The sequence below is a fragment of the Takifugu flavidus genome, chromosome 5 (genome assembly GCF_003711565.1).
Source record: "Takifugu flavidus isolate HTHZ2018 chromosome 5, ASM371156v2, whole genome shotgun sequence".
In the NCBI taxonomy this organism is placed as follows: Eukaryota; Metazoa; Chordata; class Actinopteri; order Tetraodontiformes; family Tetraodontidae; genus Takifugu; species Takifugu flavidus.
In genome coordinates, this window is record NC_079524.1 from 15,858,627 (window position 1) to 15,886,258 (window position 27,632).

Here is a 27,632-nt window from a genome sequence, read left to right on the forward strand (position 1 = left end):
GATGCTTGTTTGTATGACAGCTTTGATATTTAAAGTGTTTCTTATATATATAATCGTTTTAAATTTTTCACCTGACGATTGTTTTTGTCCAAAAAGATTTCAAAAAAGCATTAGCATTTTGGAGCTTTGCCAATAAAGACTTCACAGATTATATTATAAAAACAAAACAAATACATGATGAAGTGAAATGGAGATTGCAATGATGGACTACTACCTGCATAAAATTGACCCCTCAAAGACTGAGGTTTGATCCACGAGCTAACACAAATACAATTTCGTCGCTATAATTGAATCAATTTGTCCTTGGTTTACATACATTTCTATCTAATTTATGCAGAATGTTAAGGTGAAACCCTATAATGATCTGCAGATCTTGTTGGGAGTAGAATGCAGACTCCTGGTTCATTAAACAATGACTTGTTATAAATAGACTTATAAAACAGTAATTGGTTGGCCTATAAAACATACTGCTACAGGTATAAGGGCATTTTTAATTCTTTTGGGACAGACATGGAGATCTATGATAATATTACATGAGATGAATTGTTCAATTGATTCAATTATTTCACATTGTTGTTGTCACATGATAGTTGCCATGAACCTTTTTATCTCCATTCAAAATTCACAGCTTTGCCAATTATTAAATACTGGCCACCAAAGACAATTTAAATGAAAAAAAACCTTATGAATTATTTTATGCAATTTGTTTAAAGTCAGCATCCACAGCATTGAATTATTTATATGGAAAAATTTTGGTTGCAACTGTAAAATGAGAATAAAGAAAGATGAAAGATGCCATGATGTGCACGCTATGGAGTCAGTGTTAAATTGCAGCAGCAACAACAACACAAACTTGCATAACCGTCCGTGCCGGCGCCCCGATGAGCTTCTGCAACCTTCAGCTAAAGATAAACAAATAACTCCAGTGGGAAGATTCTAAAAAGCTAGCAACAGATTTTGGACGTGAACACAATGTGTGGAGTGTGTGCAGACAGCAGCTGGCTGAGATGGTGTCACTCATGTGCAATCCAGAACAAGTAACGCGCACGGTACAATCGCATCCCAACACCTCCCCCCAGCAGACCGGAGTTTGTAATAGAGCCACGTTGTTGACAGCATCATTAAATGACTGGCTATTAAAGCCAATTATGCTGCGTTGTGACGTTCCCCTCAATAGTTTTGAACTGAGCATCACCAACAACCTCAGCCTGTGTCACTTCTGCTCCCATCTCACTGTGTGATGGCTCAAAACAGCACAGCAACCAAAAAGACTTTGTTCATTTATGGCCGGCCAATCTAGAAAACATTTACTCAACAATTACTCTCACATGCGGGCGACTATCCTGTTGTCACGGGTTGATAACTCGCTCATTATTCTTCATCAAAATCATTATATTATGCAATAAAGTAAGCACTCACTATTACTTTCTCTTCCAAAGTCCTAGCCTTTTTTTCTCAAAAGTCAAACCCTTTTGAAAAAGGAATAGTATAACATATAAATAACGTATAAACAATCTGTAACCACAACTTTTACTACCTGAGATTTCATGTTCCCTCTACATAAATGCTCTTCCTTAAAGAAGGAGAGTAAATTGTGCAAATAGACATTTCACTCACCACATATCAAACACGTTTCATTAGTTCTCCTTGGCTTGTTGTCAACTGCTGCCAAGAAATCCAATTTTAGATGTTTAGAGGTACTGAAGCGATCCTCTAAGGCCAAAGTGAGATTAGCTGTGTGAAGTTGCTGTTTGAACAAGTCTTCAAAGTTTGACGCTGGGTTTTCTTTACGGGAACTTGGCACCTACACACTATTTATGGTCCAGTCACCTTTCTCCACTGACTAAATCATGAACGTCCAACCAAATCTTTAAATGTATGCTAATGCCCAATCTTTTTGCTCTATTTTGCTTTGTTTTGCTCAAACCTGATAATGAATTCATAGGGATAAGGGTGATAAAAGAAATACAGAACACACTATGTGGGAGTGCTTGAACCGAGTAGGACCTTAACACCATCCAGAAAGGAAACCAAAAATCTTCCCTACCTGAGAGTAAACACCTCAACAGGAGAGTAGTCTGAGACAATGATGAACGCTGAGATGGTTTCCCTCTGTTTGATCGGTGTGGATGGAACCGTGACCTTAAAATTATTATCCAGTCTGTGTTCAGAGAGCGGTGGTGGAGTGGGGTTCTGGTAGAGTCTCACACCGCCAATTCTCCTCAGGGGTGTGGAGGTATAGGAACCAAGTTGCCCCTCCTGGCTCGAGCGGATGGAGCTGACCTTTCTGGCCTCCTCAGAGTGGCACTCTGCTGCCTCTGTGGACTGCAGCACGTAGTAGAGCTCAACCGGCGTACCCTCGGACACATCAAGATTCCTCTGGCGCCCTGGCACTATGCTGGGAGGGTTGAACCAGCTGGCCAGTGGCTCGAGCTCAGCCACACAAAGCCCCAGTTCACCCTTCAGCTGGCAGGTTCCACGCACCTCCTGTGTCTCATGGAACGCAAACATGTGTACACAGGGTAGCTTGTCGATGGCACTGTAGTCATCCCAGTCCCTTCCTGCGATGTAAAACAGTACCTGGACTCTGGGTTTTGCCAGGTGAATTCTGGTGTCTATGATAAAGGTCTGTACTTTCCAGTTGTACGTAAAAAGAGAGGAGGTGGGGAACGTCCCTGGGCTCTGGAGCAGCTCTAAAGGGACAGGCTGTTCCAAAGACAGAGGCCCGTAGCTTGCATTCAAAGCGGGCAAACTTCTGGTCTGGTAGATAAAGAAGGGCTCAGTTCGTGACATCAGGCTGGAGTTCCTCATGAATTCCTGGTTGGCTTCTTTCAAGAAGAATGCCAAGTCAGCATTAAGCACCTGGTAATTGACAGGCAGGTATGTGGAGAGCGAAGAGTATCTCGGCAGTCCATCCAAAGCTCGACAATCAGCTGCTAGAAGACAGAAAGAAGACAGAACTCAGTGCCAAAACACTTTTCTTTCAGAAAACAAAAAGTAACGAGAGATATGACATATTGACAAAGCTCTGACATATATAAAGCTCTGATCACACCGTGTGATAGTGTTGGATCCGCCTCTGCATCTAAAGCCGTGTGAATGTTTGTAAGAAACAAAGGATGGTGGCAGCACAACTGGATCATTATGTTTTCACTAATTCATATTTTCATTTTATCAAAATTGAACACACAGGTTTGTATGTGTGTGTGTGTGTGTGTGTGTGTGTGTGTGTGAGACAGACAGACAGACAGACAGACAGACAGACAGACAGACAGACAGACAGACAGACAGACAGAGACAGAGATGTTTCTGGGTAACAATCTATTATCCATTTACCAGAAGGTGTATTCAGGATCACTTAGGTTGGAAAAAGCTTCAGGTCTGAACAAAAATATATGATTATCTCTTTCTCCTCTTTTATCTAGTCAGGGGATACAGTTGTGTTTCTTTTTCCCCTACATTATCTGATCTGACCATAATTATCACAAACTGAGGCTAAAGCTGCAGCTCTCCAGGTAAACTATTGCCTTCGTTTACTTGCTAATAAAATGGATGATGCCTTGACAAGACATGAAGACAAGAGACAAGTGCAACAGCTGTCTAGATCCATCAGAGAGGGAGTTAATAATATTAATACTACGACTAAAGATGAAGATAAATAACACATATCGCAGAATTATAGGCAACACAACGCACAGTGAAATGTGTTCCTACCCCTCCTAGTACTAAAAAAGTAATAATAGCCACCGTTTGACATGTCAAAGGGTGCAGCGTTGGGGGTATAGAATGGCTCAGTAAAGGGGAAGATTCCTCTGAGATAAAGACACATGAAAAGCAGGATAGTGTTTTCAAAAACACACCTGAAGGACCTCCAAGCCAGTAGGACTTGCCAGAAAGACCTGCCAGTAAGTCTATGCTGCTTTTTCATGTGTCTTTCCCTGAGGAGCTTCTTCCATCAGTCCACTCTGCCTGAGAGCCCAGTTTTGGTGCAGGGCTGCAGCAGCTGTTGGCTGAAACCTTCTCCATCTCCACACAGCATCTCTGGAGCTCATTCAGAGTGAACGCTGGGTTCTTAGCTACCTCTCTGACCAAAATTCCCTCCCCCTGACTGTTGAGTTAGTTCAGACAGCTGTAGGGAGAGTCCTGGATGACCAGAGCTTCTTTTAAATGATAATGATGGAGAGTGCTGAGCTCTTAGAAACAGCAATGGGAGCAGATTTTACTCAGGCCTTGTCCAGATCGTTGACTTGCTACAGCTCTGTCTCTCAGCTCTTTGGCAGTTTTGCTTTGATAAGCATTCCTAGCAGTAAGGCCTTGTTTAGACAGGTGTGCGCCTGCCAAATCAAGTCCAATCTGTTTAATACAACACCATTGGACTCTGATAATAATGAGCCATCTCAAAGCTGAACAAAAGAAATGGAGGAACCCCGAATGTCTTACATGAGTGTGACAGCAAAGAGTGTGAATCCTAACATTCTTGTGATTTTATTTATTTCTCAGTTTGTGAAAAAGCCTTGAATTCTGGGTATGGGCTGTCTTTGTGACATACTGAGTATAGCTGAATGATGATGATGATGATGATGATGATGATGATGATGATGATGATGATGATGATGATGACTACGACGACGACGACGACTATTATTATTATTATTATTATTATTATTATTATTATTATTATTATATTATTATTATTATTATTATTATTATTATTATTATGTTGACACAAGGCTGTACCATAATAGTGAAAGATTTAAGAAGGTATGAATACTTCCCACTGAATCCTGCGTAATGAGTCTTGTCCTAAATCTGTTAAAACAGTGATTTTTGCAAATTAGATCAGATTTAATGTACCAGTAGTCCTTTTTGTCATGTCCTCCTGTAAACACCCAGTGATTAATATGTTTGTCAACAGTTGTCTGTCCGTACAAACCTTTGGACAATATGTCCTCCACTATGATCAGATACGTACTAAATGACCTCATGTGAACCAGATGAGCACTTCCTGCGTTCGTGACAGAAACCTCTGTGGTCAGTTTAAGCAGAAAGTGTCCTCTCTGTGGATCTGGGGCCAGATTGTCATTGATTTTTAGCTACATAGGATACTTGATCCACCAACCTGGCCCATGCTTGGCACCAATGAAGTTTGCTGCATCTCCACATTCTTATCAGATGCTGAATCATAAGTCATAAACACTCTTTTTTTTCCTTGTAACCGAGGGTATTGACTCTTGTCTGCAATCCTGCTCCCACTGCTTGAGCACAGCACACATGAAGCAAAGGTATTAATCACAATAATAGTGGGATTTGACCTTCTTCTCCAGACCAATTTCAGTGTGATTACACCCCCTCTGCACACTTCCTATAATCATGGTAGCTGCCAGAGGATTCCTTTTCCCCCCAACAGCTCTGCAAATCAATGTCTCAACACTTAACAAATCAGGCTGAGATTTGTCATTAATTTTGCCCCTCTTCACCTCAGTGGTGCTGTCACACTCTGACGCAGGGGTGCAGAATAAGCTCAACCAAAGCCCAGTACTCCAAATCTTTTCCCTAGAATAAGAACAATATGAGCAGCAGCGCAGCGGCATTTACTTTTCTTCAAAAATGGAAGTTTTACTTTGCTTGTTTTGTGTGTGTCATCATCTTTGTGACAAATCCCGATAATCCAGAAACGCAGAACAGCCAAGGACAAAGTCTTCCACGGGATCTGCTTCTTCCTCCTCACTTTCAGAAGTGAAAGGAAAGTGTTCTCTCTGCAGGACTGCACACCTTCCTGTCTGCTCAGAGGTGATTTATTGTCTTCACATTTTACACCAGGGATTAAATCAGCTCACACTCAAACTTATACCCACAAGGAGGAAAATATAAGACCGTATACATATATCATTGCTCACACCTCATTAATAAATCATGAAAAAAAAAAGCATAGTAGAGTTTTTCAAGGCGACTATTGTTTTCTTAACAGAATTAAAATTGTGAGGTTTAATGTAGTAAAAATTATTATTATATGTAATATTATACATACAGTTAACTGGGAAATATCCCATCAATGATGCCGTACTAAATCTTTCTAACACTCCAAAACACCTCTGTGTCCTGGTTTGTCTGTCCTGACCGGTTTCAAATGTGTACAACAATCACTTACTCACAATTGAGTCTAAACAAGGTGTGAATGGATACTGATTGACCTCGTATGTAATTTTAGACTGATCTTGTTATCATCAAATTAGGGATCCATAATGCAGTCTGTTGTGACATGTGTGACCTTCAGTGGTGAGTTGATAACATCAACATGTAAATATGCAAAAGCTTGTTTAAAACCCAGCAGATGACGCTGAATTTATAAGCTCGGAAACAATCATAATTCAAATCGAATAAGGTCGATAACACTCCAAACTGAGAGGCGTTGTAATCGGAACCAGCAAGGGCGTGTTATGATTTGGAATTAATAAATCATACAAAGTTGGTTTAGGATGAATCACCTCTCGTTCCTTTCTAGGGAGCACACTGAAAAACATATTACAGAATCTTCTTTTCACACTGCAGCAGTCAGTGAAGCAATGGTGTAGCTCACATACATGGACCCCTTGAGAGAGGAGTCACTTAATAATGTTTCCTTTTTTATCTTTGTCGGGGCTCTTTCCAGCATCGGCCCCCAAAACTGTCACCATCACTTAACCCACAAGTCATTTCAAAGCCCTCCAACTGAGGCTGAACGCGACACGACCTTTTAATCAGTGGACTCCAATTCAACCTCCTGCTGGAAGAAATTACAACTTCTCCTATGTAAATAAAAGGTCTTGGACAAAATGGGGGTTGTGAGGTAGCACTTCTAAAGAGGTGGGAGGCACACAAAACTTTCAACTGGCAGCAAAACACAAGAGAAGGAAAAAAAGGATATTTCAATTGAAGAAAATATCTATTTCAGCACACACATTACAATCCACATAATTTATAATTAAAAATCCCCATTGTGATGCATTAAATTGTAAAGGCAGAGTCGACATTATGCTGAGCTAAGTAAATTTAAATGTTTGAATCTCTTTCTTCATTTGAATTCGGTCTCTCCCCGTGGAGCCGTTGCTGAGCTTATGTGTTCCACATGGAAACGCTTTTCTCACTGATGTTTCATCAGCGACCGGCCCATCCAAAACACACAGGAGCGAGCAAGGGTGGCTCTGCATGCTGGGCACTGTCCTGGAAACATTCTGCACATAGCAGATGAATGGGATCCATGCTGGTTGCATAGCCCTAGTGAATTATATTCAAAGTTTATCCTAATCACATGAATTCAGTCTTATTTAGCCAGTCTTTTCACAGTTTAGCACTGACATGCTGGATCTTGCATTTACCAATGGCTTTATCTCAAAAGATTACTCTCATATAAGTCCTCCAGAATATATTGATCATGACATTAAAATAAATATTCAAATCAGTCCAGTTTAATCAATTCGATCCATAATGCAGATGTGACGTTAAACCCAGTATTCTAATAGCTCCTCTAATTCTACTAGTGGCAGATCACACCAGGACCTTGTTAATCAGGTGGCCCTTCTGCCCAGACCTCTGACAAATCTCATAACACCTCCACCAGCTCATATATTTTTAGTTTTATTCAGCTTTCTGGATGTAGGCAATCCAAAAATCAGCAGGACTCTCTAACACCTATGGCCAGTGACGTTAATGGCGGACCCATGTCCCCCTGTATCAGACACCTTCCCCATTCTTGGCTTTAATCCATGTGCATTGATTTATTTAGTTCCTCAGAGGGGCTTTCTTGGACTGCAGAAGATCATATCCGGGGGCCCCTCTTGTTAATGATCCAAAACAAACAACGCGGTTTGTTAGTTGATAGTTTGACATTGTTCTTAATTGTCGCCGTGTCCTTTTTGTTTGTGATTTATCAGGTAGCGCTTAAATGAGCATTCCAGAATACTGAATTGCTTTGGGATCTGGGGAGTTTGAAGGCTAGGTCACAGCCTTGGGCTCTTCTGGCTCTTTGAGTTGAACCTGATTGAAATTTCTGGACCTCTGGGCAGGCTATCCCTCTTTTGAAGGGCTGGGTCCTGCCACGCTGTTACCGGCGCTGTTTGGCTAATCGTGAAACAATAATGTCAAAGGGGGTTGGCCCTTTTCAAACTGACCACCTATACCAATCACTACAATCTGCTAGTTTCGTGGTTAACGTGACCAGAGCTACTCATTCACAATTAAATTCAAGCAAATAACCCAACCAACTTTAAGTCGATGTATTATTGACCCTGTATGTCCACATGTAAATTCAGACACTATTAATTAAAAAACTACCGGTTTGATCCTGCACATGGGTCATTTGATTCCCGGAATTTTCCTGTCAGATGTAGCCCTACGGGGATGCGAGGGGGGCAAGGTGAGCGTTCCATGTTGGTGTATGCTGAGCCAGACTGGATTTGTCGGAGCGGAGAGCAGCAGTGACAGAGGCTCAGAAAATGAACAACCAGAATGGAGGACACCAGGGAACCAGATGCTGTGCTCCTGCTGCACAGCCCTGGCCGTTTTAATGGAGCTTCTCACAGAGGTGAGAGTCCGCCTGAGCTGGTCACTTGCTTGTTGTTTTGCTTCATCACACATGTCCACACAGACGAGAAGTCAGGAGCACAGGCGGAAAGTTTGAGAGGAAAAAGTAAAAGTAAGTCAGAAGCAGTTGGAGAACAGAGTAAAAGTCATTGTGGTGCAAAGATTACTTCCTTAACCCTGTTTGTATTCCAGCAGTTTCTTATTAGAGTGATCAATTGTGACAAATTTGATTTCTTTCCCCCGCTCCTCCTCTGCTACTTCAAATGTGCCCTCCTGTAGTATAGAAGGAAAGGTTTCAGGCAGTGATTTCTCAGGAACCAACATGGTGTCCAAAATTTAGAAATGATGTCATGAAGCTTCGTGTTTCACAAAGATTCGGTCTACACTTGGTGAGTCTAGGCTCAGCCCAAAAGATTCTGATTCAAACCAGTTATTTGTGTATCCACACTTTTTTTTTTCCTTTCTTACTTTCAGAACAAAAGGTCTATATTTGGGCAGAGTCTAGGCATTTGGGAATCAACACAACTCAATACACTTCTGTCATCACAGAATTATTTTCAATAAAACTTGTAAATGTGATAATCAGAAAAAAAAATATCGAGGAGGCAGATTCGTAGTTAAATATCGCAGGTTGCTTCGGCCATTCTGAGAAAAAAAATAGCATTCTTGAATGCTCCCCTTTAATGGACAGTAGGTGAGGAAAAGCTATGGAGCTGGTTCAGGCAGCCAACTCGAAGCAGCTGATGGGTCACATGACCCCCTCTCCTCATTAGAGCAGGTATTTAATTCCCTGCCTTCTACCTAGTCACTCCTGACCACTCCATGCTGCTACTGCGCTTGATGTATGCTGCTCATGCTGCTCTGCTTTCCGCCACACTGTCTTTTTAGCTACTTTGTGCTATTCTACTGCTCCCCAGCATCCTCCTATGGGCTGTCGATCCCTGCGGGGGGGGGGGGGTGGTCTGATATTCATCCCCTGCAATATCTAGACCGACTATTATCAGGGAATTAATACACTGAGAGAGAGTCTGAGGAACCCTGGGATAATTTTAAAATAATTGTATGCAATAAGGTATTTGGTGTAATTAGAGTTGTCTGGCTAAGTGAACAATTTTTTATTTTTTTTTCAGCCCCCAAAAATTTGCTGATACAACCTTTAACATTTGCACTTAACTAGAATTTCAGACTGGTTTTATGAAGATTTTAGTCAAAAGTCGAGTCTATAAATGAAAAATGTTCCGTTTGATACTTTATACAACCCTTCTAAGAAGAGAGGAAAATGTTGCCAGGCTGACAGAACAATGCTTTTTTTTTTGGTTGCAAATTAAAATGGCTCTCATCCAGACCCTTTATCTTTTTGAGCTCTTCCATTAATGCCAAGCCAAACCTTTTTGGACATGAGGGATGAGAGTGTGATCACTAGTCTCCATGAATTAACTACATCATATTTCTCCCCATGTTCAATTAATAAGGGCTATTGAATTTGTGACCAAGTGTCAAGAATAACAATTATAATATTTCCTTCAAGGATCATTTGTGGGTGATTTATGGTTTCAGGACACCAAGAAATTTAAGAAATAGGGTCTGCAGGAAGAATCGATATGTGTCACAGTGTGGTATTCCTTCATGCCATCCTCCATAGAAAAGGAATCGTTCAGGCAGGCAGAAGTCCATGGACCCCACTTCACTGATAAGTAAGAGTCATGAAGCCAGGGAGTCATTGAAGTGAACACAAGGCTACACAGGTGACCCATCTTTATCCTTTAAATGAGCTGAATTCAATGTATAATAATTGTTCTTGATTAAAGGTCAGTGTTTGTTAGTTGACATTAGTGCAAACGTGTGTGAGGCTACTGTGGGACCTGCTGAGCATGGTTGTTGCCTCCACATTAATGGGTAGTCACATTTAAGAGGTTAAGAGCTAATAAAGACTAATGGCCTTATGGGGGAGGAGGAAAAGCTATTTTGAGTTCATGAGAAAAAGCATCATCTCTGGGATTAAAGAGTATTGATCGATTTAAGAGTAAACACTGTATTGCTATGCTGCTGGTCTCTTGAGTAAACCGGCAGAGGGACAAAATAGACTCAAATAGGCGCTTCAGTGAGTGGCCAGCAACGTTCAGCAGGGGTATCATTAAGGGGTGCTGGGTAAAGCTTCCAGGTGCTCCTGGGAGGCTTCGTATATCTGGAGGAGGTTACCACAGCGGGAGACTGGGCCTCCTCCAAGTCAAAGACAATGTCATCTTTGTGCTATCCAGTGGCTTCAGGGGAATGGGGCTGAGAGCGTTTGGCTTGGCTTGATGTGAGAAGACAGGCACAGATTTGTGTGCCAGTCAGGGTTCCCACAGCCCCCTTCTAGTCGGCTAAAACATAAACTCAGTTGCTTATTGAATTGCTTCCCCTCACTGATATTTATTGCAGAATATCATAAATTGGGTTAAATACCAATGGGACATCGTGAGGCTAAATCTTTGTGAGGCAGGTGAGCGTTTAAGAGCACTGTTAGGACACAAATAGACAGAGGCACGTTCCCAACAAGCTCGGCAGCAGCCAGGACTGGAAATCAACAAAAATAAAGAAATCAGATCATTCCTCTGCAAAACGTATCACAAGAAGTCAGTAAAATGGGAAATAATCCATCACATCACAAGTACAGAGTTGGATGTTTGCCCCAAACCTCTAAATTTGCTGCATATCAGAGCGTGGATGCAAACAGTAAATGTGTCCTTCTTCAGGCCTACTAGAATCATGATCTACTTCTCCACAAGGTCGGCAACACACAGAGCGATAAATCCTGCCTGACAAAGCTTAATCCCAGCCACACTGTACGCAGTGTTCATGAATCAGCGCACGCTTTTGTTTCTCTTCTTTTTCTAAGGAAACTGCTAATGAGCACGTGACATTTTATTTTTTACCCCAAAGAATTATCATACGGCAATAATTCATCTGATTGTTACTTTCAAACGTATAGAGAGTTGGGAGAAATTATCAACCAATGGGAGCATTTCTCTGCTGCAAAATACAGTAGATGATTCTGTGTCAAATTAGCAAATTCTGAGATCAATTCTGTGTGGTTCCTTTCTCAGTGCAATTTCATCAGTGGGGACTTAAGCACTGGCAGATAAAAACAAAAAAGTGTCAGTTTTTATGTTGAGCTGAGAGTCGGATGGCAGCCTTCGCCACAGGAGGAGGTTTGAGGGAGGAGCTAAAGTCCAACAGTATGCTACGTATATGGAGGAGATTTAAAAGGGTCACTACTGACATTTTCATCAGCTTCACACATTTGGGGAAAATTACGTTTGGACCGACAACCTCAACAACCTACAGAGTCTTTTGTATGTGCACAATATTTAAGACTATTGTCCAGTCTAACAAAGATGCTATTTGGCTTAAGGAATTCATTTATTTAACTCTGGAGGCCAAAGGAAAAAACAACAAAGAACCAATCAAAACACCATATACATCCAGGCCTTAAAGCCTAAGGACTTTAAATTGTAATCTGTGCACAATCTGCCAAGATAAAGTTGAGATTTTTCATTTTCCTCAGTGGGGTTGTTCCTTTTTCTACAACACTACATAGAACAAGGTCAGTATTTATTTATTTTTAATCCTTAGATATAGAACAATATGACATGATGTTACAGATGTTACATGATGTTACATCTAGATGTTACAGCTCTCCCTACCTTGAATCAGTGTCTTGTGACAAGAGCTTTCTTTTGTGCTTCGAGATGGGCCGACTTTAAATCAGGCTTTGAATCTGCAATTTATCTCAAAACCCGTCACTCCGTGAACAATTATCCATTTTAGGAGAGACTAGGCGGAAAGTATTTTTTTGCAGTTTTATTCCACAAAGAACGCAAGTTTACTTAGACAAAATCTATTAATTTAAAGAAATCAGGAAAAATAGAAAAAATGGCACAGTTTGTTCTTATTGTATGTTATTTTCTGTCCAACGGCCATGTTAAGATTCTTCCAGCGGCTGAGAGAAACTCACCGTATCAGATAGGAGAGAAGGGAACAGCATCAAGGAGTCTCCTCCAGGGAGCAATGCAGATGTGGATTTTCGAATACAGTATTTTGGGGGAAAACAGGTGAGGAGGAAACAAATTTTAATATTTGTTCTTCAAACGTTTCTTTGCATGCAGAACTGCACAGCAGGTGGAAGCAAAACTGACACAGTTGGAGTTAATCCTCAACAGTGAAAAGCAGAAAACAGTGGGGGCATCCATTAAGAGGCAGTCTGCTGCTTTCTCTTGTGAAAAAAGGAGGTATTCTTAACTCTATTACACATTAGTTTGTCCAGGATACATCCTGTTTGTCTTTTTATTTTTATTTATTTATTTATTTGGGGGGGGGGGCTTTTAAAAGATAAGCGACGTGATGATGATCATTTCGTTCTGAAATATAGAGAAGAAATTCCTGCTGATATCTTGGCTACCGTTGCTGGCACACACATCTACCTATATGTGCCTGAAAGCTCCTAAAAATACATTTATTTCTAGAGAGTTACTTCAAAAAGCAACGGCGCTGTCAAAATACTTTCACTGCCTACTGAAGATTCCAAACGTTTGATTGGACTTGTTTGCTTTTTCCTTCTGAATGAGATCCTTAATGTCACCTAGCAGCTAATTAGATTAGCACAAAAACAAGGATCGCTAAAAACAGCCTGTTTCAACAACTCTTCTTGCTCCTGCGTAGAGAGCAGCAGGAGAAGTGCTGCACAGTCGGAAACAATACAAATTTTAGCTAGCTTTAGCTACGTCAAGAAAGTCCTCAACACGACAACGGGAGTGGATGGTATCCGATGTTAGCTCGCAGCCTCTTTGACAGATTCGGTTTTCCCTAACGGATGTTATGCTGAATAATCAAGAGAAAGGGTGTTTTTAAAGGAATAACACTCCCTCTTCACAGAGTTTACAGAGCAGTAATTTACATTTAATGTGGCCTATTACTATTCAGCCTCCTCAGAACAGAAAGCTCTGAAAACACTGAGGCTTCGTCTTTTCTAAAGTTAGTAGATTCACTGAAAAACATGATGGTTGCCAGAAATCTCAAGACAGAGACGTTGACGTCAAGTTATAATAGGACAAAGAAAAAGTTCATAAACAAACAAGAAAAAGTCAACCTCAAAAACAGTGTTCTTTTATGCTTCTGGCAGATTTATTTTCTGTTGTTAAGATTAAAGTCTGAAGCATTTCATGCTGGGGAAATCACACGCAGGTCAACCACTCAGCAGCTAATTTTCTTTTTCTGTCATTCTTTGACATTAATTTGTCACCTGAGGGGAAAAACAAATCCATCAATCTAAACAGAAGTGATTGAAATAGCATCTAAAGACAATCTCCTGAGATGGTGGGAAAAGTCTGTGGAAGGTTCCACGCAGTGTTGTTGTTGGAGAGTACATTTTAGGTAGTTTGGCCACGACTGCTATCACTTATGGTACGTTTTTAAATTCAATCACCGAGGAGGCCGCCAGGAGCAGGGGATTATGGATGCTTTCCAGAAGATTTTATTTTTCTCTGATCTGATCTGTAGCATAATATAATTGTGATGGGCTCTGGAGCCAGAATTCTTCTTGGGCCCTCTCCTCTCCCTGCTTCTGTGCCCACACGTTTAAACACAAGAATTTTACCCCAAAATGGAGCCAGGCCTGGAAATGACAAAGAAAAGAATAAGTGCTAAACAGGGCTCAATTAAGCCAAAGCGAACGATTCCAGGTAATTCAGGATGAATGGGTGACAACACTTGATGACGTGATCGTCTGCAACTAAAGAAATCAACGTCATCGAGGCCTCTGATGGCAACAGTGGCAGACACAAATAAAAGTGTGGGGGTATTCTCTAACCCTCAAGAACTGATGATTTAATCCCAATACATTTGAATCAAAAAGCACGCTGTAAGCACAAAAATGCCCTCTCACCAATTAAGCTCATCCTCCACACGCTGTCCTCAACAAAGTCACTGAAAGCGTTCCTTACACAGCTAAAAAAAACTAATTTAAAGAGTTGAAGGGGAAGTTGAACTTGAGCTAATTTTTCTCCTCCACTTTGTGCTTTTTTTGTTTGGCTTTGCTGAACATGCTGAAGGATCTTTCTGGTGATATGCTGCTAAATGGGCCCCTTTCAAATTTCTTTTGAAATAAAATTCAAGAAATGAGACGTGAGAAAATCTGTCGGACAGGGAGCAAAGAGCAAGGATGCTGCTTCTCAAGATCCAAAAGCAAATACTGCAGATAAAGAGTGAAGGTAATTTGATTATAGAATTCCTTTCCAATACGAACACGATATGATGTATAATGTACATTCAACAGCAAACAAATGTAAAATTCATTTTGTTCATCATGTTTCACTAAAAAATGCAAAAAGGAAGTTTGTTCACATTTTATATGTCTAATGTCTAAAAAAAAAACTACATTTGGCAAAGTTTGGCAAAGCACAAAACAAGCCAAACCCAACTTTCCTGAGGACCCTCTGACTCATTATTTTGGAACTAAATAAAGCCACAGAATCCCATTTAAAGGATTCCTCCCATGATATCCGAGTATGAACGCCGTGTCCTATAAGAGCCCTGCCATTACGGTCAGTGTGAATCATCTGCACAGGTCAGAGGTTTAGTTGGCATTATCACTAATGTGATTAAAGCACACTTCCCAACACTGAGCTATGGCTTCTCTTCCTCTCCTTCTCCAGAAATAAATCACAAGTTCTCTCCTCGGCTTCCTTGGAGAAATCGTGTGCGGCTCCAGCGTCCTTATCAAATAATTGATAGAATTCTTTTACGGTCTACAGTTTCAGGTTTTGTGTATTTTGCGGGAACAGATCTGTGCTGGTTTGCTTTTTTTTCCCGGTTGAGTTTGGGTTTACTCTGCCGTGTCACCGAAACACGGCGATTCTTCTCCCCTCATCCGTCTTCATTCACACAGGGCTGCTGTCTGAGGGATCAGCCCACCTCTCCCTGCCGGTCAGTGCACACTGTTTCTCCAAACTGATTGCTCATTCAGATAAAAGTTGCCCTGAAGCCTTGCAGGTCATATTCTGAATATTTATTTTAAATAAAATAAAATGTGGGGTTGGGGGGGCTTCAATCTCAGGCAGAAGAAAAAAACGGATGAATCCAGATGCTGTTTTTTTAATCTTTTTTTTTTCTTCTTGGTGTGCTGTGTGACAGAGGAAAGGCTGCATGTACAGATATTGATTTGGGGGCAAAAATGCTTAAGGTTTCCTCACACCCCTGGCTGAACTAACCTCACATTGCACACTGACTAAAGGATATAGCACCCGATTGCGTCGCTCTGAATTCACAGTTTGGCGGCGTCTCATAACATCTGATTACCGGCCTTTACAACGATCTCCGAGCAGTTCTCTGAGAAAGTGCTAAAACAGCTTGAGACAGTTGTAATGAAATGGACCCCAGTAGGGCAGAGAAACAGCTGCCAACTGCTTGTTTGTGCTGATTTTAGGCCAGTTTTTCTGTCCTCTCAGGAAATCGCATCAACACCAAGTTATAACTCAACAAATCGCTCTGTGAAATCTGTTTCAGGGGGACAAACGGCAGAACTTTAATAGCGTGTAAGTTGTGAGGGCAGTGGAGCCGCTCCACGTCCTGCTGACTTACGACATATCATCAAATCAATACTGTTTTATTGTACTGTATACAGTAAAAATGCTTCAGAGCTTTTAATTTTAGGAAGCACTTACAGCATACAGGCACATAAACGTCCATTTTATGTCAGAAAATATACTTACTGGAGGGTTTAATACCAGGTTTCATTTGCAGGTAATTTCACTGAAAAACACTGCATTTCAGGAGCTTTTTGTCCACTGGTTTTAATACACATCCTCCAACCAAAGCCTTTACACCCTCATCTCTGTATGTTCTGGCCTATACACGAAGGCTGAAATGTATTTAATGTCACATTAAATACAACGCGGTATTCAACTCATACATATTTGCAAAAATGCAGGTTTCTCACCTGTATTCTTTAATTATTCTAATGAAACAGAAAATGTCAGGTGTAATAACCACAATCTTGTGTATATTCTCCCTCCATGTGCAATTAGGTATCAGTAAAGTAGCTGTAGTCTTGACACAGGTGTCCCACACTGCCCCAGCTTCTTTCCATAATAACTGGATTTACAATAAATTGGTGTTAAAAACTTGTTTTTCAACGTATACTACAACTAAACATAAGGAGACCACAATATTCTGTTGTTAATTTTACATTTTAGAAATAATAATCCGATTGTAGCCGGTGGGTTTTATTCAGTCAAGAAGAAATAAATCCACATTCTACTTGTGGGCAGGATTTAATGTTGAATTATGATTTTTACAGGATTTTACTCCCAATTTAAATTAAATTGTAAAATTCTTCGTTCTTCTTGCCAGTTCGGGCTCCTTGCTGTGCGAGAACCTCTGGGTAAAGGGGGGAATCTGCCGGAGCAGATAGGGGCCGTGGTGCAATGTGTTGACCGCCAGCCAGCAGCCCATCCTGTTCCTGGGTGACACCACTGAGCACCACAGGGCCACCATGTTTCGCCGCTGTCTTGCTGGCTTTCTGTTGTGACTGAATAAATCCCATCCATCCACATCATCATCAGCTCTGTGGCCCCTCACAGCATGAACGCTCCAGGTTGCCAAAAACAGAGGTCTGCTGGACGGTTCAGGCATGGTGACTGTGAAAACATGTCACAGCTACAGCTCAGGAGAAATCAATATCAGCACAATGGGTTTTTTAACTCCAGAAAGACAGTATGCACCAAGGACTTTTTGTTCTTTTTGTCTATTCGATGAGTGAAATGACGGGAGGTTCAGCTCACGGCGGCAGACGAAGGCATTGTGCGCCGATCGTGCGCTGAGGTTATTATCCTCGTATTGATTTGGAACTGGTGATTGTCACATAGCGGTCCCTCTGACATTTCATTTACAACAAACGGCACGAAGCCACATTAAACTTTACGGCCCCGTTACATTTAAGAGAGTTTTAAATGATCAGCGCATCGTGGCAGAAATAAAGCCCACAATTTTAACTTTAAGCAAAGAGATTTGGAGAAATGCAGCCTGCCGATGGACTTTTAGCAATAGAATCTTGTAGTCAGGTACAAAATTAGATCACATTTTTTTAAAGCCATAAATCAATTACACTGTAAATGTACATTATGGAAACGAGACATTCGGTTGTAATTGAACTTTCTTTCCACGCAAGGAAAGTTCACAGCTACTTTCTAAAACAAACTCCACTAAATTGAGTTTTCTCTTGAATGCCTTCTAAAGAAATAAAGTGCCAAAAGCGTTGACGGGCGTCCTTGGTTCTTTCAGCGCTGAACTGTTCCTCTCTGTGTTTCAGCTCTCCAGGTGTGACTATTGTTGAGTGCCACTGCAATGATGGCCCGCAGGAAGCAGCACGCATCCGGGGAACGCCAGAACAGGATTCCATGGATGAAGTAAAGGCAGGATAAAGGTATGGAGATGATTCTGATTCTCAACACAAAAGCGTCCTCCCTGTTCCTGGAGGGGCTGCAGTCATTTCATTAGACTTGCAGCACTGTCAGACTCCAAGAACGTAAATTTGGAGATGAAACTGCATGAGGACTAGTTTTCTTAGACCTTATTATATTTGTATTCACCCAAACTCTCCCCAATCAATTAATGCAGAGTCAAAGAGTTAATGGTTGAGTTAATGTATGCACTGAGGGGGACAAATGACAGCTGACAAATAAACTTGTCACTGTTCTTGGCATGGACTTGAGACTTTTAAATCTTTATTATCTTTTTTACTTGGCTACATAAGAACCAATAAATCTTCAATAGTGCTGCATCAGTATCAGATTTGTGTTTGCACAGAGAGCAGCGGTACTAATCTAAGCTCTGCTCAGGTTGACTCTGTTGAAGGTGCTGCAGCATCTCTGCGTATCGCCCTCGATTGTGTTGCAGATCCAGACCCTCCAGTAGCGTCGAGCCTGGAAGCATATTCTGATAGCTTATGAAATGGCCCGTTTGGTTCAGGGATGCATTTCCTCTCCCCTCCCCTACTCCTCTCCTCTCCTCCTATCCTCTACTTCTCTCTTCTCCTCCCACCTCCCCTCCTCCTGTCCTCTCCTTCCCTCCTCCTGTCCTCTCCTCCCCTCCTCTTCTTCTCTCCCCTCCTCTCTTCTCATCCCCTCTCCAACTCCTCCTCCCCTCCTCTCCTCTCCAACTCCTCCCCACTCCTTTCCCTCTCTTCTCCTCTCCAACTCCTCTTCTCCTCTCCTCTCCCTTCCTATCCTCTCTTCTCCTCTCCTCCCCTCTCCTCTCCTCCCCTCCTCTCCTTTCCTCTCCTCAGGCCCTCTCTCTCTCTCTCTCTATGTATACATTAACAGGCATTACTGACTCCATAGTTGCTTCTGTTCTTTCTCCTCTTCCAGCCCTTCCTCTTCTCCTCCTTTACTGAGCCCGTCATCAGCAGGAGGGTCCTTCCATATGAGTCTGGTCCTGCTTAAGGTTAATCACTGTTTAAAGGGGTTTTAATTGCCACTGTTGCTTATTTGAGGGTCAGGCTCAAAGACCTAAAGACAATATTGAGTGTAACAGATACAAAACAAATCAAGTTGACTGTCAGTCAGGTCCAAACAAAGATTATTACTTAAACACATCACGCTAAAACCCTTTTGTCTTTAAACATCTGCTTTCCAAATTTTAACAGAAAGTTGACCAATAATTTGGGTTGCATTCATTCATTGATTCCATTTTTAACTGAAATATTTGTTCCCTCTTACATTTCAAATTGACAAAAGTGTAGCTCGAGAACGTGTAGAGATTTAAAGTCTTAAGGGTGTCATTACTGAAATTTAAACGGGGAGACAAATTCCAGATTGCCTCCGGGTTGCCAGCAATAAATAAGTTGATTTCCAGCAGTGATCCCTTCAAAGCGGTTTCATATTAGGCTAATGCTCTTTGATTCACAGTATAAAATGTGCTTTGTCAGAGGTGCCTTTCCATCTTGCATAATTCATTCTTCATGCAGCTGCGCTTTGCTTTTCCCATCACGATTGAGGGGATACACATAAACACTTTAGTATTGTTCCAGCCACAGCAGACAACCGTAATTATTCACAACCAGGAAGGACTGCTAGAGGGACGGATCTAATATCTAACTAAAGTTTAATTCAGTGGTAGTTTTCAGGTTGCCGCTGAGCATTCTGCAGCAGCAGCAGCAGCACTGAGCGCATCTTTGAATTCCAAAAAGGTGAACAACTCCCATTTTTACATAATCCCCACAATCAATCAGCCGCACCACAAAGAAGCCAATGGGCCTTAACAATATGTACCTGTCAGATCATTGCCTCTAAAGCTCTGAGCTCCGATGCCCCTGATAGACAAAGACAGCTCTGCACGCAGCCAGACACTCCACACTTCCTCTCAGATGTAGTGTCAGCCTTTTGTCCGGCCACCTGTCTGTGATTACTTAAATCAAACACCAGTAATCATTATGGATTCATCTCCGCTGACAGCGAGGAAGCGTGGTTTGCATGACAAACAGTGTTTTTAACTTTTATGTTTTCATTGTCAGACACATTATTGAAATCCATCCATGTTATCACCCCCCCCCACACACACACACACACACACACACACACAAACACACACTCTCTCTCTTTTCCATCATTTCACACCTTTTTCATGGTGTTGGCCTGGTGAAAAACTCTGTATTGAGTTTTTATTTGAGTCTTTTGGAGATTTAATGAGGTATGCTAACTGTAGATTGCCACGGCAACATAGCCACTGTCATAACAACAATGTGCTTCATTACACTTTTATCTTGTGTAAATACACATTTTGTTGGTCATGTAGGCATTTTATCAAATCTTCCAGATGCACGGCAGCAATATTTCTTGTTGGTGCATTAAAATAAAAGTAGTTTGTTGAGGAATTTTAAAGTTTTCTGGTAATTTTACATATATATAAATGATATTGAGAGGTTTTTCAAGCTTTACTTTATACTCTACAGTTTTGATGTTGTAAATAGCAGCTTGCTTATAGTTGTATAATTGTTGACATTCATTCTGAATGTAATAAAATTCATTATTATTAGTGTTATTTTATTAATTAGAATCTGAAATAGAATAATATAATGCATATTTTTAAACAATGTACTATTGACCCAATACATAACCTTTAGTAGAAAGTGCAGAATGACTGTTTGGATTTCACCATTTTCACATTTTTCACATCTCATTGAGACATAACATTCCATGCATAGGAATTGCTGGATTGAAAACGAATTTAATAAATGTGTAACATTGTGAGATGCTGTCCTGGCATTTTTTGTTCCAAGAGAAGCTGCAGGGCTGGTTAGAGTATCATCATAAAGATGGATTCATGTAAGCTGAATTCTGATCTTAGTCATGTTCTTTCTTTAATCATAACATGATTGAGTGATTTATAATAATATAGTTTTATAATAAAAGAACCAACATGCACTTTTTGGTTCCTTTGTCTAAAGTATAAATATTTTTTCTTCCTTTATAGTAACCCACTGGTTGCTTAGCTTCTCAAGCTATTTTCTGGGAAAAAAAATCAAAAGAGAATCTTCTTTTCATGTTTACTTACAGTTATTTTTATGCTGTTTTCGAACCTTAATCAGTTGAGTTCGGGATTACATAATGTGTCAGTGGTAAATGCAACTGCTGTTTGAAGTTATGCTGTAGTTGGACCTCTGCGAAATCCTACAGATTAAACAGGATGACGAGGAACAGGATGACTAACGACTTGAGCAAGATAGTTACAGTTCACGACCTGCAAACATTTAGTTTACACTTAATCCTGTTCAAATGTGAAGAGAGGAGGAGGACATGTGGAGGGAACATCACAGATCTGTGGCATATGCTGAAGAAAGGAAGCTGTCATGTCGAAGGGGACGACGTTTAAATGTTCATCTTTCCCTTACAAAGTAAGATGATGAAATGATTTCATAAAATTCTAAAGATATAAAATGAAATTTGCAGCAAAGCAACATACTGGTTCTGTATGTGATGATGAAAAGCTCGCTGAACCTCCTCTGAGGTCACATTCCACTTTCTTTCCTTCTTTATACAACTGATGTAAATATTATTCATAAAGGAAATAACAAAATGGAGATGAGTCACTTCATTGCTTGACCTGCTGGCACAAACACAATACAGCAACTTAGTTTAATTATATAGATTTAAACAGATTCTTTTTTTGACCACTATTTCCCTTGTATTGTTGCGGGAAGGGTGCTGGAGCCAATCCCAGCTGTGTATTGGGCAAAGTCAGGGCAGACCCGCTCACCAGTCACCAGTCACCAGCTCAACCCAGGGTCCAGTGTGAGCATTTGGGGGTTGGATACTTTGCTCAAGGGTACCTCGGCAGTGCCTTGAAGGTGGCACCTTTCCCTCCTACCTTTAACTGAGGAAGCTCATCGACAGCATCGACGACTCTGCAACTTATGACTCTTCTACTAGATATACTAGGTATTTAGGTTAAGCTGAGGGAGTTTACTTGGGTCGTGCTCACAGCGGTGCACATTCCACCGGACACTAAACAAGTACTGGGTCAGCTGTGTGGACCTTTTTTGGTTGACGGGGATTTCAACAAAGCGAACATGAGAAAAGTTGTGCTGAGTTATCACCAACGCTTCAGCTGCCCGATAACTGGACCGTGTTTATACTCCTTCTTTTGGCCATTTAGACCAGGTCTTTGTGCTGCTTCTTCCTTCCTGTGGGCAGAGACTCAAAGGGGCTGACCAGTGACGTGGACCATTCAGGACCGGACCAGTTAGATGTCGCTTCACACGACTGATTTAACTTTAAGGACTGGAGTGGCTTTTTACACACCGCAATTTAAACACGCACTCAGTTTGGAGATTTGCTACAATGCCATCAATTATATCATACTTTGGGTCACTGTGCATTCCCAAAGTAGAAAGCCTGCGTTAGCGGTGAAGTCAGAGCTAAACCTCAAGCTCAGACTGCCAGCTGACATGGAGGAGTGGAGCAAATTCAGATATGTTCTCCATTGCACCCCTGTATGTTTGACATCAGTAGCAGGACTGGAAATCTTTCAAGACAGCCCCAGAATTGCTGCTCACTGGTTACAGCTAGAGAAGATGTGTGCAGGTCTTTAAAAAAGATTAAACCACACAAGTGTTCCAGACCTGATGACGTCCCTGGTCGTCTTCTCAAGGTGTGTGCAAAACAGCTAACAGATGCATTCACCAATATCTTCAACACCTCGAAGCTACAGCCTGTAGTTATTTAGTCCTGGAAAAAATCCACCAAGAAGTACCCCAGGCAGTCCAGATAGGCACTACCACATCCCCCACGAAGACCATCAACACTGTTGCCCCTCACTGGGGTCCCTCAGGGTTGTGCCCTCTGCCCACTGCCTCTATTACCTGCTAACACGTGCAGCTCCAACACCATCATCAAGGTGTTCAATAACCAACTTTATGTCAGTAAAGCAAAGCTGATCATGGACTACAGGTAGGAGCATGGTGAAGGACATGCTCGCCTCAGCAGTAACGCGAGGACAGTGGCGCGAGTTAGCAGCTTCAGGTTTCGGCGAGTTCACTTCACTAAAGACCTGACCTGGACTCATCATACATCACTGAAACAGCAAAACAGAAGCTCTTCCTCCTCCACAGACTGAGGAGGCTCCACATGGCCTTCAGAACACTCTGCGGCTTCTGCACGTGCGCCATGGAGAGTGTCCTGACCCTCTGCATCACGGCAACAAGAAATCAGGCCAGAACATCACCAGAACAGAAGTGCTGAAGGTTCAACGCTGGCAGAAGGGGACCTGTGGACCTAAAACAGACCCTCACCTCCTCAGTAACAGACTGTCCCACCTGCTCCCATTTGCATATGTAAAAAATACATCTATATCATCATATAAAGTTTATGGTTTGACCATTAAAATATTAAGGGCCTTTTCTCTTAAGTGCTGGTGCTTTTTCTCCCTCACAGCTCTTTTTAGAGACCTTTCAGTTGGTCAGTTGAACAGCTCTATACCTAAAGTTACCTCACGTAAGCTTCAGTTCTAACAAACTACAGAAGACGTGAGTGTTCGCGTAATGTTTGGCTGGCAGCAGACCTAATGATTTTAAACACAGCCAAGCTAAAACCCCGGGACACCATAAGAAACGTCGAAAGTCAATTCAACACTATAATCAACCGAAAGCAAGCGCTCTCAGCCATTCAGCCAGACCATAATACTACAAACCTGCCATTTAAGGTAACACTTTCAATGTTTCCATTCAACAATCAGGAGATCTTACGGAAAGTCACGGACAGAAATTCTTGCCTGTAGAAGAAAAATATGGGCGCTTTTTTTTTCTCGGTCTGAGCCATTAAAGTGTGCAGCATCCAGCTGATGAGTGGTTATCATTAAATCTAATCAGACTGCCTCCGACAACTGAGTGCTTAATTAATATACGATAATTAGTCTGATTGAAGAATTTTGTACATACTGTATATCTATGCTGTTAAGCTGTATAAAATGAGTTTAAAGGGGGGCAGGACGACTGTAGCACCTGCTGAGCTTTTAAAATCTCCTCATTCAAGACAGTATTTTCAGAGATTTTGGAGAAATGGACAGCCAGCATCGCAGGCGTTCACATGTGAAGCAGTTGAATTACCTCTGCCTTTACGGTCTTACATCTTGATGGCGTTCACGTTCCAACACCGACCAAATGTGACATTCTACAGACTTCTATTTCTAATATTTTCATTGCTGCTGTCCTGCGGCCAGGAAGCATCGTTCATGCTTTTGTGACATGTTTTCATGCAGTTTTTACTAAAAAAGGGTTTACAATTTGAAATTGCTTGTGAGCATAAGAACAGGTCAAGCCCCCTCAGCAGTCATGTGCATTTTGCATATCCTTGGCCATTCTAGAGAAAAATATATTGCGTATTTGTGGTGACTGTATTTTTGATGAGATCCAGGCAAAAGCCTATAAATTTGGAATATTTGGACAACTTCTATCATAGAGAGGCAGTTAAAGGAACAGAATATTAAAGTAGTTTCACTTTGATTGGGTAAACATTATTATAAGATTCTTCCATTTGTTTAAGGTAGCGTAGCACCATAAATATGTATCAATAGGTTGGGGATTAACGATGACATCACCGTGTGTGCTTGATTTGCTGTTGTTTATCTAGTAAATAGTCCAACATGGCAGGAAGATGTTTGTGGGTTCCTGAAAACCCCCTCAGCTCTTCAGCACTGCTCCCTTCAAACTTTAGTGCAAATCCACTTTCCCTCATCATCGAACTTGATTAAAAACGAGTGTGAGGTCCTGCAGTTCTGAAAGGCCAGTTAACACCGTTAACAGTTGTGCTTTGTGGAAATATTACCGAACATTAAAGTTATTATTTAAAAAAGAAAAAAGGCTCTTGGATTCAGTGATTGGATGAACGCCACCCACAGAGACACCATATGTATAACGAGCATTAAAAGAGCAGTACTGAGTACACCCACTCAATGGGTTTCATAAAAAGGTCATTAAGCAAACAAAGGTGCAGAATCAAGAACCCAAACCTGCACAACATTTGCGTTAATTGGTAATTATGCAGCAGAAGGAGCCGCTCTTGGTTTCTTTTTCTTTCTAATTCTGTAAAAAGAGAACCTATGCCGAGGAAACCACCAAGCAGATTTGAGATAAAGGAAAACTCTTCCTCTTTTGTATCAGCTCCCCCTCTGCAGAGTACTCAAAGCACAGCGAGATAGCCCTGATAATAAATCCACCAAGCCAGGGATTTCTTCTGTTCTGTTTCATGTTCTCTGATCCATAAATAAAACACCATAACTGAGTTAACAAACCCTTGAATGCAAGCACAATTACCACAGGGTCTCATTTCAATCTCAACAACTACATCTTCACGATAAAATTAATGAGCTGAGTAAACTGAATCTGGAATTAGTTGGGTTTTTCTGTGACGATTCAGGGCTTTAAAATCTTCTTTTCACTGCCATCTCGATGAATTGATTCCTTAAAGTAAGGACTATCGCTTGATTTTGCTAACAATAAAATCTTCCATTTTTTACAGTAACTGTTTATTAAACCATAATAACATCATATAAACATATAAACACCAAATATGCTGTGATTATTAGCGTTTGTACTTTACTCTGTGTCCCACATTCTGCCTCTCAAAAGCAGCTGGACCTTTACTGCTCCGAAATAGTTCTAAACCAGGTGATTTCATGTTATCAAACGCAACAGGCTAACAAGGTCAGGAGACTTTCTCATTGTCCCTATTCATCTGGTCCTGGGCTGCTCTATCCTGAGGGGGTCGTTGGCTATTCTGTCGATCTCGGCTGCCTGGATTGGAGCTGTGCGGTTGCGGCATCCCAGTCTCACAAATCAGTGCAAGAGGCAAACTTACACACACACACACACACACGACAGAGACCTTTCCTGATTGTGGATGTGTTAGCTTTCAGTTGCTCAATTTGTATACCCCTATATCTGCGTACAGACATAGGGGTGTGTATTTAGATGTCTGCAATTGTGTAAGCGTATATACATGTATAAATTAAAGCCTGTATAAATATGTATTGTTGATCCGTTCCCCCGTCTATTTTTTCCCTTTTGTTCTTCTTTTCCATTCTTTCTCTCTTAGTTTCTGAAGTTCTTTCTTTTGCTCTTTTTTGTGTGCGTTCTTTGTTTGTTTTGTTGCTGCTTTGCCGTCAGTGTTTGCACATTTTTGGGTTTCCCGGCAGTCAGGTTCAGCATTCATTTGTAAAATGAATGTTTCATATCATCATGGATGCAGGATGAGTTCAACAGACTGACACAACCCCAACATCCAGGTGCCAAAGATGCTGCCTGACTGCTGGACGGGACAAAGATTTGAAAAAAACAAAAAACAAAGAGAGGCTATCATTTTCGAGATTGCAGTATTTTCTTCAAATCAGAATAATGCACCCTCTGTTCCGCAGGGAATAACCTCTCCCTCAATTTTTTGCTCTTTGCTTGTTCAAGGACAAAACTTGTCCAGCCTAAAGGACTGTACAAAGCCAGAAGAAGAGGAGGAGCTGGATGTTTGCCACAGCAGGGTGCCGGACCACACTGCAGATCTTTTTGAACATGATTACAGGTAAAGCCCCCTCCTTTACCGCCAAAGAATCTCTGCGGGGTTAATAAAATGCTAGTGTTCAGAGGGAATAAAGGACAAAAGCCCTGGGGGATTTTTAGAGGGGTGAGGACAAGCATATCGTAGCGGAGGGACAATGTGGACTGTGTGCTTGGCACTTAAAGATGTAGATTGAAGGCTATCCATGTATCTGCATTCGGATCTGGCTTCGCTCGAGGATAAGAGGGGAGGGAGGGAAGATTGAATATTCCTCTCTGCTGGCTAGCTATCTCCCTGGGACACACCTGACGTGGAAAGCTGGCCACATTTAAAGACTTGTGGTTCCCTCGGTTATGAACAATTCTGGAACATTTAAGGTCTTTGATTAGATCTCCGTGCGTCGTTAGCCTTTGTCTCTCACACGTGTCACTGTGTTTCTGAGCAAACTTCCAGCTTCCTCCCCGTTGGTGACTCAATTACGCCGGGCAAGCTTTTGTTTTAGCCGTGGATCTGCTCTGTTAATTTCCTGCCGTGTGTGTTATCTCTTCCCATCACTTTTCACAATGAGAGGCTGCATCCTGCAGCTTTATGATATACAACGATCAATTAGCGCAACACTGCGTGCGTGCAGACCTTGGCATATGGCAGATATCATCATTGAGCATATCAAATCACAGTGAGTCAGCGCTCATGACAAAGATGCTGCCGGCAGGATTCATTGAAGTATCATCCACTCTGAAAGTGTGACCTTTATTTCTGCAGGGAATTGGTGCACATGCTTGTTTTTGATCTGGCATGAAGAATGCACATTCACCCTAACAAAGACAGGTAATGTTAGTCAACGCTACGAAGTTTGCCTGTTCAAGTACAAGCAAATCTGATCAACAGGGTGTTGTTCCTCTCAATCAGACCTCAACCAGAAGAAATAATAAGCTCTTTTCTTTATAACTTGAACTCCATTTAATGCTTGGCAGCTGCTGTTTTATAATAATTATA

General features: G+C 41.4%; 1 protein-coding gene across 2 annotated transcripts in view; it reads right to left on the minus strand.

Moving 5' to 3' along the window:
* si:dkeyp-14d3.1 (transmembrane protein 132C) overlaps window positions 1-27,632 on the minus strand; it is a 133,416-nt gene that overhangs the window by 104,101 nt on the left and 1,683 nt on the right. Inside the window, exon 2 of one of the 2 annotated variants that reach the window (XM_057033532.1) lies at window positions 2,048-2,933. In XM_057033532.1, coding sequence (XP_056889512.1) covers window positions 2,048-2,933 — 886 coding nt within the window. Of the gene's footprint in view, window positions 1-2,047; window positions 2,937-27,632 lie in introns of both variants that reach the window. The other variant, XM_057033531.1, reaches the window with a different exon arrangement.